Source organism: Cupressus sempervirens, chromosome 8 (genome assembly GCF_028749045.1).
Source record: "Cupressus sempervirens isolate cs-2001-9-10 chromosome 8, ASM2874904v1, whole genome shotgun sequence".
Lineage (NCBI taxonomy): Eukaryota > Viridiplantae > Streptophyta > Pinopsida > Cupressales > Cupressaceae > Cupressus > Cupressus sempervirens.
In genome coordinates this window covers 624860334-624874859 of record NC_143125.1, presented here as the reverse complement: position 1 = coordinate 624874859, position 14526 = coordinate 624860334, and the positions used below count along the sequence as shown (strand labels likewise).

At 33.6% G+C, this 14526-nt stretch overlaps 1 protein-coding gene across 3 annotated transcripts in view; it reads right to left on the bottom strand.

Annotated features, from left to right (window-relative positions):
• Positions 1-1473: 1473 nt before the first annotated feature.
• LOC149543994 (DNA (cytosine-5)-methyltransferase DRM2-like) overlaps positions 1474-14526 on the bottom strand; it is a 169207-nt gene continuing 156154 nt past the window's right edge. For all 3 annotated transcript variants that reach the window (XM_089798633.1, XM_089798635.1, XM_089798634.1), the window contains one exon: positions 1474-2769. In XM_089798633.1, coding sequence (XP_089654759.1) covers positions 1558-2769 — 1212 coding nt within the window. In that variant the 3' untranslated portion in view covers positions 1474-1557. The remainder of the gene's footprint in view (positions 2770-14526) is intronic.

Genomic DNA, 14526 nt, shown 5'->3' with positions numbered 1-14526 from the left:
TATTTAGTTTTTATTACTTTTAATTCTTTTAAAAGATAATGTTTCAAGGGCAAAATAAATCAAAATATAATGAATTAGTACATTCTATTATTATTAATTTGGCTAATGGTAAAGTAAAGTGTGGTGTAACATACTTTTATTAATAATATTATTAATTGCACAATTAATACAAAAAGTTAGAATTTAAAATTTTCATTAATTTTTAGTTTTAAAAATTAAATTTCTCCATTACTCTTTAGTAGGACCCAATAAGATTTCAATTAAATACTATTCTTGTTTTTAAAAAATAAAAATAAAAATGTTCAGACTTTATAAAAAGTTAAATTGTGAAATTCTTGAAATGATAAATAAATGTAGTGTCACATCATCTTTTATGATATTTTCAATCATATTAATTGCACAATTAATAGCTTTAAATATTTCTTGACTTTTTGTTTTGGAAGATTAATTTTCTCCTCTCCTATTATTAATGAAAACCAATAAAATTTCACTTAAATGACTTTTTCCATTTCAAAAAATAATAAAAATATTCAAACTTTATAAAAAACTTAGAACCTTAAAAAATACTTGAATCTTATTGATTAAACTAATATATTTTATAGTTTTTAATTGCATATGCAATAGTATACTAATAACTAACAATGATAGAACCACGTTATATCGTTTCAGTCGAAAAGTTCAGAATCCTCTCCCACTTTCAAATCTGCATCTGTCAAAAACTCTGGGGAAAAGTTCGTAGTATATTTTTTAATTGGAGCATGTCCACATTGATGTGTTTTTAAAAATGAGCATGATGTAAATGAAAGGTTGTATTGAAACTTGCGTTATCTCCATGAACCACCACATTCCTTCCTGGGTAAGAAAGGTTTGTTGCTAAAAGATGGTCATGATCTGGCTTTGACGTTGAGAAATAAATGAATAAATAAGCTTCCAGCTTCTCTCAAAGTTCTTCGGCTTGGAACATTGACATGAGATCTTGATGGTCATAGCCATCATTAACATATTCAAAAAAACGATTGATTGCCAAAACCTTTGTGGATGCATTACGTTTTCCTAAATTGGTTAAACGGGTGCAAATAGTAATTTTCAAGAATCCCATGGCTGTTTACATAACTTCATGTTGCAATCCTTCTTCGGAGAAACTGAGAAGAGAAAATTTGACAAACAAGTCATGAGACCCAGAGTAGGCAGAAAGGTCATTTCACAGTGAATCTACATGCAATAATTATCGTCCATACAAAAACAGTTATTCTGATGGGCGCCCACACACACAACTTGTTACATGTTCTAGCTATCAGATTTGTACATCAAACATCCACTGGATTAATATATAATGTCAACTACTAGCAGCGAAACAAGTATTCAAACATTGTTACAGATAATGTAAAATACTAGAAGTGAAAAAAGTAATCAAACGTTGCTACAGAAACTCTCTAGTAGATTTCCAAGACCTCCAAACATTTGCATGCTGGATTTGAAATAATTGACCGTAGAGGGTTTGTATTGCAAAATTGTACTAGTTTGTTACACCTTTGGTAATGATATTATTGTGTGAAGTTAGGCTCGAGTGCATTGCACACCCCTTACATAATTCAGAATCCTAGGGAATTCATAGAAAATAGAAGATTCATTTCCATCTAGTCCATGCCTGGTGCACCTATTGTTGCCTGACAGATTATTACAGGGGCTTCCACCTATTATGAGATCAAAACCTCCAATTGAGTTGATCATTTCATCAAGTCTTTCTGCTGTCAGATTCTTCACATCCCCCACCTCAATCAGTTTACCCTTTTGAAGTGTTTTTTCCCACCAGCTTCTGAGGATAAGCCTGTTTTGTTTGCAAATTTCTGCAGATACAACATAGTTGAGTACTATACCCAAACGATGTAAAGCAACTTCAGCACCCCCAATTCCAGAGAACAAAGAAAGCACATTTATCCCATTTGGATAAATAGACTTCAAAACAGAAAGATGGTATCCGACTGTTTCTACTTGAAATGCATTTCCAAGAGATCGTATACACTCTGTCCTGGAATAACAGACACGTGTGTGCCCCACATCATATCCTAACACACGCTCCATTTCATGAGGTTCAAGAGGAGCCAGCTGATCTGGACAGACCCATACCAAGTTCCACTTTTTACATTGCGAAAGTACAATATCCTGCTCTTCAGGAGTGGGTTCTCCGTTGGAAAGCTTGACAATATTCCTAAGTCTATCACATAATGGAATCCTTGCTTCCTCTGTTTTTATGCAGTTTAGTTTAGTTCTCTTATCCCATAATGGCCGATACTTCTGATACTGAGGAAATGCCTCTTCAATTGTCATGGGTGGCAAAGGTAAAATCTGAAAACGATTATCAATAGGAAGGTTATGGACGTAGCCACGTTTTCTACTAGAAACTGAAAAGTACTTTGAATCCACAAATTCCGGTTCAATATTATGGAGATATCGGGAAATTTTTGCCCATACACCCTTTGGTGTATTATACACATTTTCGAAGTAAAAATAAGGGGGTCCTTGCACAAACTTTTTGAGCTTCAGCCGTCGATTGACAGGGTGACCTGGAGCTCCAAACCCAACCAACTCTTTAACACGGTGTGATAAATGAAAATTCATATCTTCTACAGACAAACCTTTAAAATGTGCACTTTCTTTCAACTTTATCTTCTGAAATGGTTTCTTGTGATGGGTTTCGTTGCGGTCCTCTAAGTGCCCTTTTTTATGAATATTTTTTTCCTTCACATTCCTTAGGCTTTCATTCAATCCCTGCAAAAGAAAACCTTGGTTAGCCTGAATAATCAAACTGATGCCCCCATAATAATTGTTAATGGACTCTTCCTTCTTTTTTCTTTTTTTTCTTTTGTCTTTTTTTTTTCTTTCCCTTCTTTTTTTTAAAGCTTATTTGCACTTCTTAGTCTACTGATTTCGTTTTCTTACATTATATTTAAAACTAGGGACATTATTTTGCTTTTGTCATGTTTGTCTGCACAATCAATATTGAATCAATAGCAGTGGTCACGTTTATTCAACATTTTGAATGTATAATTGATCTCAATAATTAATCGAAATTCAAAAGTACGACAGGCAGAAGAAGATTATGTGTGCAGCCAAAGTGTCTGATAGATAATAAATTTATTTTCTCAAATTTCTACCTTTAAATTTTATTTTTTAAATTCCAATAGTCAATTTTTTGGTTTTAAATTTCAAGTTTCTGATTTTGATCATTCATTCTAATTTTAACTTAAATTATTATAAATTAAATAAACTTTTAAAATTATAAAATTGAAAAAAAATTAACTAACATCCCAAATGTACATTTTAAGACATTTCTTAACAGAAATTTAGAATATAACATGTTTTAAATTTTGAATCAATTGATAAATAAGTAAAATGCTCATCTGACTGTTGGATTTGTAAAATGGATGATCAAATTTAAAGACCAAAAAAATTCAACAAGTCAAATTTGCAGAACCCAAAAAATGAAGTCGTATGGAGAAAATCACACCTAAACCTATAATTTCATAGACTATAGACTCAGTTATCAATTTATATTTTACAATTTTAATATACATCAAATTAATATATTCTTACCTAAGTTGCTGGTTCAGGCATGGGTTCTGATTTTGGATACAACAATTCATTGTTTTTTTAATTCAGATTATGTACAACCATCTACAATATGAAAATCTATTGAATATATAAAATTTTGCCATTACTAACAGAATATATCAAAATAAAACAAAACATAAATGATAATTAACAAGAGCTCCGATGGAGCTGAAATCCCTGCCTTTTGTTAAATATGGAGAATATATTTGATCTAAATAAGCAAGGTTAGCAACAAAGATCTAAGAAAGTCTATTTTCCACAATATTAGGATTAGTGAGAGTCTTAGTTTATTTATAAATCATAATGAATGAATATAAAACAAAAGATGAATGAGTAACTAATCATATGGTTACCTTAGAGTTATACATATATAAATCATTTAAATACAATTCCATAAAAAGTATTATGCATGCTTTTTTCTTTAATGCTCAAATTTTATTAAATTGATAGTTGAATTCAATGGATGCTACATTTAAACATCATACTCTTCATTTATAAAATTACTTATGTATGCAAGAATATAAAGTGTAGTTAAGTCCTAGACATTGGAGGATATCTACAAATTGAATCTTAAAAAAGGCTTCAAAGATCTTTGAGGAGATTCTTATTGCTTCAAACACCATGGCTCCCAGTGACACAAAAAGATTTATGTTGACGAGGTTATGGTGTTGTTAGATTTGGAAAGCACTTAGTGCGTGAGAAATTTGAAGAGTCTCCTCAAGCTTTTTTAGATAAATGTGGACAGTTCAAAGTCAAACTCAACGATCTTTGTTGGTGTTCTTCTTGCATGTTCTAACATACGATATGGAAGTGCATGGAGGAATAAGGGATGGATATGAGGTAGGATTGGTCTACAATCATGGTTTCTTTACATTATCATGGATGAAATTCTGCCTTGCATTAAGACAATATGTTTGTAGCAATACACTTACGTACTTATGTGTTCAATGAAAAATAAATTTTGCAAAGACAATAATGTGACTAGAAACTAAATATCAAAAGTTGCATATTAGATAACTATATTTATGTATATGAGATTTATTATTATTCTTTAATATATATGAATAAATAGATATACAAATTAAACTTTGTCAAATACAAACTACTTTACATAATAAATATAAAAATATTTTAAGAAATAGTTTGCAAATGTATATAAATAATTTAACAATATATATATATATATATATATATATATATATATATATATATATATATTGTAAGGAAAATCATTTTTTAATTAAGATCTGTAATTTTTGAATTTACAGTTGAATCACATTAATTATTTGAATCACACTATTTATTTATCATTACAAAAAAATCAAACAAATTTCAAAAATAATTTACTTTCCAATCTATAAATTGTACAAAATTAAAATAAATTTAAATATGTAATAGTTATAATTATAATTTATTAAAACACAAATAATATTTATCTGCAAAATATCATAAATTTTTTAATTAAGATATGTAATTTTTGAATTTACACTGGAATCACATTAATTATTTGAATCACACTATTTATTTATCATTAAAAAAATCAAACAAATTTCAAAAATAATTTACTTTCCAATCTATAAATTGTATTACATTACATAAATATAAATATGTAATAGTTATAATTATAATTTATTAAAACACAAATAATATTTATAGGCAAAATATCATCAAAATTTATAAAATAATATAATTTTAATAAAAAGCAAACAAACATTTTTATATATCTATAATAAAAATGATGCAGTATCTTGATAAAGTATATATGTATAATCAATTCTACTGTTTTAAAAATATGTAAAATGAGCCATGTCCAATCAAACCAATCAAAAGAAAGATATATCATAATATTTTAAACGATGATATTAATTAGAAAACCAAACTTTAATTTTCAAAGCATGGTTAATGCCATCTGGTGGAAATAAAAACATGAACCCCTCCCTAGGCAAAAGCCAAGAGTCTGCCGTGCAAGTGCTTGTAAGTTTGAGCGTCGGAAAAAAAAAAATAGCAGAATCTGACGGTTAATAAATAGAAGAAGCTTCCAGAAAGAACAAAGACTTGTATTTCTATAAATTTTTGTATTAAAATTTTATTTTTACCTCTAGTAAAATTAGTGTTAGCCAATTACAAAATAAGAAATAATGAATAAAAATTAATTTAAAAATAAACTGTTTTAAAACCTTAGAAATTCACAGATGTTTGTCATAAAAAATAATTGTGAACCTCAATGAAAACATTAGTTCCCTGCCTATAGCATAGGCAGGGACTAATAATTGAAATTCAATGCCAAAATTCAAAGATAAAATAAAATGGTTTATATTTATGGCGTGTCTGAAATAGAAGAATATTCAGTGATCATACTACACCGACATTGTGCAACTGCACATGGAAACTATCTAATACTCTAGGTTTACCTAGAATAAAACTTTCTTTAAGTATGGACATTATAGAACAATAGCACAAATGGAGAAAATTACTCCTCTTAGGTTTTTTCAATTGATTAACAATATGCTTTTATAATAATAAGCAGAAAAACAATGGTAACATCCTATGAAAAAAAAACAGCCCAGAAGGTGTAAAACCATCAACTGCATTTTGACAGCAAACTAAGATAAAAAACTATACCAATTTAATAACATACTATAAACAAAAGTTTCAATGCTGCAACCATAGTCCAATAAAGTATATAAAATCATAAAGAGTCTTATCATAAGGCCACCTAGGGCCCTTACTAGAACTAACAATGAAAACGACAGCAAATTAACCATGGCCAGGGGTCTTAATTTAGCAGCCAATCTGAAAGAAGACATTTATCCAGTCCTCAGTTAGGAACTTAAAAGTTCCTTGTAGTTCCCTTTGTTCTCCTCATCTTTCCCTACAATCATTTTCTCTATGTCCATGACTTTGGTTTTGAGAAACTCCATATCCTTAGTAATGGATTTGCATTCTGCAAAAGTCCCTTCTGCATAGGCTTTGCAGGTCCATTCTACACCGGTTTTGTTCATCAACACTTCCTTTGGCATGGCATCATAAGTTAAGTCTATGAGCCCCATTTTTACACTCTTAGAAATGAGGTTAGAGCTGTCATTTGTTGAATTCTCTGAGCTATTCATCTCTTCATCAGTTCCTTTGTCCTTATTAGCCCCTTTACTCTTCCCTTCTTTCTCTGTTCTTGTATTCACTTTCCTGTTCTTCAGAATAATAATCCACAATCCACCAAATTATTCATTTGTTCTTTCTCCACTGAATAGGTTGTCAGTCTGTATTTGTTGAATTCTCTGAGCTATTCATCTCTTCCTCAGTTCCTTTGTCCTTACTAGCCCCCTCACTCTTCCATTTTTCCTCTGTTGTTGTATTCACTTTCCTGTTCTTCAGAATCATAATCCACCAAATTATTCATTTTTTCTTTATCCACTGAATAGGTTGTCAGTCTGTGTGAATGTCTTGGGTTACCTTCATTTTTGCTGTCTTCCCAAACATCCTCTCCTTCTCCAATTATCTATTGAATGTTTAAATTGGGTTTTTTTGGCTTAAGGGGAAGGTGTTTTACCCTTTTTCTTGCTAACAGAACCCAGAATTGGGGTTTCACAGTTCAAGTCATATGGATCACTGGTGACGGCAAAGGGTGTGGTGGTTTCAAGGATCCCAGGGCTGGAAGTGATTTTAGTAGCCCTAGGATAATGGATGCAGTTCTTTTTCTCAGGGCCAGGGATGTCAAAATTATTGTTAGGAGTGACTCAGTGGCTTCCTAAACAGTAATTTGCTCAGGCGGGCACATAGCTAGGTGAAGATGGTAGAAGCAATAAATAAAGCCTTAATGTTGTTGTGTTGGTAACACACACAGCCCAATGCAAATGGGGATGCCCATCTTTTGTTTTTATGTTTGTGCTTAGGGGTCTTCGTGTTAGTGTCTAGTCTGTTACCTCTGCAATGGGTCCAGTCCTGGGTTTCCAAATTGATCCAAGGATATTGTTAAGACAATATTCCAACGTTTCATCTAAGAAGAGTAGACAAGGCACCCTAACAATGTTGTGGCCAAGTGTTTGTTACACCCCTCCGAGATGCTCTGCATTAAACAATGGTTTTGTAAATTGTGCCCTAAATGGTTTTATTTTGGACTTAACAGTGGTTCTACAGGTCATGCCCTAAGCAGTTTTTGGTTTTATTTTAAGTTCACAGTGGTTTTGTGAATTATGCCCTAGATGGCTTCTGCACGAATTAATTCATGATTTTGAAATATTATTATTTAGTAATGAATTTCATTTGGTATTAAGATGTCGCTTATGGTTAATCAAATCAGGTAGATTTAATTATTGTTTTGCATTACGTATGCTTATAAATTTACATATGATAATAGGCTGAATATTTTCGCTTGATAAGTGGTTGCAGGACCGACATGAGTACCCAGAGCAAGGTGGAAGCTACCATCAAGAAAGAGGGATCTGTTAGAAAGGCCAGAGTTGCCGTTGCACCAAAAGATCAACCTATCAATGCCTGATACAACCAATAGTCTTATAGAACCACATGAGGCGGTTAAGCCATGTCACGAATCCTAAGAGGGATGCTGGCCCATTGCCAACAATCCCCCTCCTAATGTCACTCGCTATGGCCTGCGAAATTTGAACCTGTGACCAAGCTCTGATACCAATTGTTAGAAAGACCAGAGTAGTCGTTGCACCAAAAGATCGACTTGTCAATACCTGATACAACTAATAGTCTTATGGAACCATAGGAGGTAGTTAAGCCATGTTGCGAATCTTGCAAGGTATGCTAGCCCATTGCCAACAGGATCATCATATAGACTGAGGAAAGGTATGAACAATGAGGACAAGGTCTTCAGTAAACTAGTCAAGCTAACTAGCCTAGGAATAGAGCAATGTAGTAGGCTAGGGGTCTCAAGGAAGTGTTATCCTCTGTCTCTCAATCACAAGGATAGCATAATACTAACTTACACCTAGCTCAGACAACTTGCTTGCGACACTTTAAATCATTAACGGTCATCCTTTTGACATCCTCAATCCTAGCTTACCTTAGATTCTGAGCATATATGCATATAAGATATAATCAAGCATTTAATACATCTATACTACTTATTTAGCTATATTAATGCCCATCCATATACAAGTGATTTGTCATGGGCAACGTGTTTGACCATGACTAATCAAGTATTTATGAGCGCATAATGTGAGTTAAACTATTATGGAAGTGCATAAATGTTTACATGTATTATCATGCCAATCTTTATCATATTGTGGATTCAATTGATTATGGGTTATTATCAAAATTGATACCTCTTTTCAACACACCCACACTTATGATAACTATGATTCCCTTTTAATCAAAAGCTAAATCTATTATTATCTACAATTCCCCTCAATCTTATGTCCTAAACTTAAATGGGGAGTGACCTTGGATCCAAAACTTATAATAACTGAATAATATATTTTCTAACCAGCAAGGAAGCCGTGATATTAATAAGATGATTTTCTTTCAAGGCCTTTATAATGGACAGACATGCTTGGTGATTTGAGTGTGAACAAGTGATAGCAAAAAATTGTGCCTAGTCATTTACATCCATGGCAAGGATGCCATTGTTTTCTAGGGTGACATCATGGGGAATAGGTGGTGAATTTTATCGGTTATATGAAAGGAGAAGTCTCTTTCTTTTGTGCAAGAAACACATTCACTTGTGTTGAGAAATAAATTTTTTGGTTGCTTGTGTGGTTGCGGACCACAATATTATCCTTATCTTTGCACAATGACTTCTTGAACATTATCTTCTTTATCTTTGTGCAGTGCCTTGTCTTCAATACTACCTTCATTGTCTCTACACAATGTCTTCTATTATTATTCACCTTGAATAAGCAGTATGCAATGGGAGTTTCTCTGTAGCTAAACACATTGAACGATTAGCAAAGGAGAGTTGGTCCTCAATTTATTGCAGACTCCTCAACTTCAAAGTTCCAACATTACCTTGTCAACATATTTTAAGCTCAAGCACATCTATACATTTCTTCTTGTCTTAAGGAGGCTTGTGATTTGCTCTCTGTCTCAGATTTTGACGAATTGGAAGGAATACTTGTTGGTTGAGTACTCCAAAAATATGTATGCATGCCATCTAATGGATGGTCAAGTTCAAGATGATAGATATAGAGTGGTTGATGACATCATCTACTACAAGGGCAGAATCTCCTTGGTACTTGAGTCCAAGAGGAAGGAAAGAATTTTAAAGGAGATGCATGACTCACATTCGGCCAGACACCTGAGATATATGAAGACCTACTAACAAATTCAAGAACAATTTTAATGGAACAAGTGTTGTGTGGCAGTCACGCATTGAGGGCCAAAGATTAGCTGCAGAAGAGTTTGGCTATCCTAAGATTTGTCAAGGATAACTAACAGAGGGCTCAAAACCAAAAAAAGATGTATGTTGACTGACACTGGGTCGAGCAAAGTTTTGAGGTTGTTGATCTAGTATACCTCTGGCTTGAATCATACAAACAATCTTCCTTGAAGATCTGTGGTAGGGAAAAGTTGAGGTTGTGTTTCTACAAACCTTACAGAGTGGTTCGGAGGGTAAGCAAAGTTGCCTACGAATTGGAGCTTCCTTAAGGGAGTTGGATTCACAATGTCTTTCATATGTCATGTTTGAAGAAGGCCATAGAGCAGTGTGTCATAGCGTCAGAAGAATTGTCTCCTATTAATGGGGAAAAGAAACTAATTTTGGAGCCAACACATATCATCCATGTCCAGCAAAAGAAGTTTAGGTCACACACTATCAATGAGTTTCTTGTGCGATAGAAGTATCTTCCAGTCAAGGATACCACCTAAGAAGGCAAGCAAATTTTGGAGAATCCAAGTCTACGATTGATTGAGGACAAGCAATTTTCGAGTGGGGAGGACTACGATGACCTCGATATCATTAAATAAATTAATATAATAATAAATTTGAATATATGGCCTCAATAATTAATTTAAATCTCTTAGGCCCACTTTTTTTTTTTTTTGTTCGTAGGAGAGAGTCATGTTGGCACCCTTTTGTTAACCCTCAAGTGTTTATCTGAAGGGGTGTTTATACCGGCTTGTAGGTTCTAGTACGAATGTGTCTTGGAATATTTTATTGTATTGCGAATTCCATTCAAATTTTACGTGTCACCATTTCAAAAGGGTAAGGTCTTCCCTATTTGGTAAAAGTAGAGTTTTGATGGGAGTAACTCTGCACTCTATTCTACTCTGTGATGCAAAGGGCAACAATGAAATATGGTACTTAAGCCTCACTCCACAATCTGCAAGGAAAACAAAGAAAAGTGCGCAACACCATAGGGTTCCCTGTATAATGTTTCAATCCCTTCGTTTAGTGACAAATTTAAAATATGTTGTGTAACAAGATCCTCTGATCTCACACTTCAATGTAGAATTCACCCTTATTGCAACACCTATGCAAAATGACATGAAATGGATAGCGACATGTTCAACATGTTCAAAGGGACTTGAATTAACCATTAGTTAGGAACCCAAAGGTTGATGGATGGATTCTTGCAGTTTGATCTAGTAGGGAGACCTAGTAGAATTAGGTCAACCTAATGAGTAATCTGGCCTTAACTCCAAAAACTCCTGAACAACCTTTTAAACTAAGCACAGTTCCAAGTACCCATTTGGAAGATTTATTTTATTACAAGATTTCAATGCTTGGTTTGTTCATTCAATGCCCAAACCCCAATTTGGTCCTATTTGGACTATTAGGCCTAAATAAGTAGGTTTCAACTGCAAGTGCCTAAAAAAACAATGGGACAAACTTGTCAAATGTTGGAATAGTGTTAACACACCATAGGAACTCCAAATCCACCATTTGCATGGTCTTGATCCACCTTGTGTATTTGTTTTAGCCCAATTTACCTCTGTTCAAAGGTCGGTCACATAGAGATGTCCAACTAGGGCTGAGTGGAAAAAGTAGTAAAAGTGTTTTTCCTGTAAAAAGCTTTTGGAATCTGAGAGTACATCTAGTCTACTTGGTTTCCACCAAAGGCCATTGAAATCCTATGGTGTAAACTCAAGATGGAAGCATTGAATTGGGAAACCCTATAAAAATGAGGGTTTCGAACCAATCTTCCTTAATTTGATGATTTCTCCTCCCAAACTTTATCAAATTAAACCAAACCAAAACCAAATTACTATGAATTCATTCCTCTATTAATATCAATCAAAATTGCCTGAAGATCAATGCATTAACACCAATAACAAAGATCAGAATGTTGAAATTGCAAGAAAAGTAATTGTTTTTATTAGCTTTAACACACCAAAACTTTCTCATACATGCATTGCTTGTATGGATTTGACCCACGGGGACTTAAATAGAGCAACACCTTCTCAATCAACCAAAATTTGAACTTCCCAATCTTTGAGAAGGATCGTTGGTTGTTAGTTTAATGGAGTTGCACAAAATGTTGACAATGTTGTCAAGCAACATTGTCAACATTGACAACTTTTTGCTAATGTTGCATTTTGTGTGCAAATCTTTTGAAAACTTGTTCGTTTGATGTCTAAGGGCTTCAAAACCCCCCAAGAACACTAGATCTTATCTTCTAAGCTGCCCTTTGACCAATTTGACCAAGAGGTTTATAGGTGCACCTCATGGCAATGGCCTTACATATGAATTCTTTATTACATTGAATTTGGTCCAATGGACCTTAGACCTACTAGTCATAACCCGATACACCATTTATAGTCATGGCATCCCATGAGTGGGCATGATGAGGGTGTCATGCACCACTCTGCTCTCTTGTTTTGGATCTAGCAAATCTAAAGCATTATCATTATTTGAATATGAAGTTCTGTAACTGAAAAATTCTCTAGGTGTGATACTTATATCATTGTTGTGTCTCTATGGCATTAAATCTCTATTGTTCCATACTCTCATCTGCCAATACAATATTTGTAACATCTTAACAATATTGCCAACATTTGTATTTGCATGCGTATTGTGCAAAAGGAGATCAAATTGGTCCCTACTACATAGCATCGTGATTTGGTGTTCTACCACTTTATGAATAGATTGTCTATCACCACACGGCTTGGGAGTCCACTGTACTCTAATCCATGCACCAAGTTCAGATGATGAAATCAATCACCATAGTATGACACATAGCACCACATGGCCTCACACCCATACTACCTATTGACTCCGTACAACTAAATCCCCCCCACACCAAATGGACACCAGACCTATGCCACTATCCAGCGCACTGGTCCCTACCATATAGTTTCCTATAACCAACGGTCTTATTTCCCACGTCATACGATCATATCATCACCATATGAACTGCACATTAGAACAAGTTTGTGAGAGGTGTTTGCTTGTTTAGTACAAGTGGTAGTTCAATCTTTTGGAACATTATATAGAAAAACATCACTTAGCTACAAGAAAACATGCAAATTGGTTAGACAAAATCATTTAGAAGCTAGGAAAGTAGCAACCCCTCCATTTGAGTTAGGACTCCAATGAAAGCTCACATCTTGAAAAGAAAACATTTGTAAACATTTTATTGATGTCCATGGTTCAAGATGATCCACGATCACATAAGGAAAACTCAAGCAAGAGTTCATTGATGTTTTATGCCTCAAATTGATCTTCCTCATTGGAATTCATCCCCATCTAATAGAGATACTCTACATCCTTTTAAAAATATCTAGTAACATCCTAAAATTGTAGAACTTATTGTAATGATGATGACCATCTCACATTATTTTTGAATCCCATCACACATTACTTTTGACATACTCAAATCAAACTCAAATGAAACATTTTTTTCTATAAGCTAAGTTGCTGATTTGAATTCCGATACAAATGTGGGTTTTAGATTCGTCCAAAACAAATTTGGCTTGGGTTCGAATTCATTTTGGGTTCGTTTGTACAAAAACATATGTTTTTTAACTATATTAATGTGTGTGTGTGTGTATTCAACAACAAATAAGTCCATACACCACTCTACCACTCTACTAATAGTAAAGCAACATAGCAAAATAAACCACCATATCTATATTTTCAGTTCCATAGGATACTAATTGCATCATTTAGCCATTCATGCAACACGATGCATTTGCTCGGTCACATGCATGGGACATATTTCCATATGAAGGGGACTGTTTGAGAATGAAAGGAAACGTCAAAAGATAAGTGCAATTGTCTGAATTTTTATTTTGTATTGGTTATAGGATTTCTTACCAAGCTAGATCAAAAGTTGAGATTCAAATTTAAGCCCTAGATTCAAAGATATCATTGATTGTTTTAAGAAATTTCTCTATAATCATCAATTTGGATTTCACCTATTGCCAATTTGGATTTCCTCTATAAGCAAGTATTCAGTTTCATTCACAAATGCAAACTACATATAAACCACCTTGTTTGGCCTTTTTAGTGGTCACTCTTAAGGTTCGGAGGATCAAACGAACCAAATTAGGCCCAAAAAACACTTAATTTTTTAAAAAATGTTTTGAGACCAAATTTGGCCTAGGCTTGGCTGTTGGGCAACAGATTCTTCAGAATTCACTCCAGATTTTTCCTGGGTTCCTCTAATAGAAGTTGCAGCGAATCTGTGGCTCTATAGGAGAATTTGGGGAGAATTTGATAAGGACCAGACTTTGTACAAAATTGAACGAGTATTTGAGTGTTGCTAGAGAGAATCTAGTAACTTAGTCTATCAAAGGTGAGTATTTTTCATCATTTGTTTCTAACTCTACAATTTGAAAATGGGTACTAGCCATGAGTCTTGGAGAGGAAACACATTCTTATTTTCATTATTTGTATTTATGGAACCTCAACAAAAGAAACCTTTGAGATTCATATTACTCAAAACACCAAATTATTCTTGAATTCCACATGTCGAAGAACAATGTCAATCTCTAGCAACACCCTGTGAG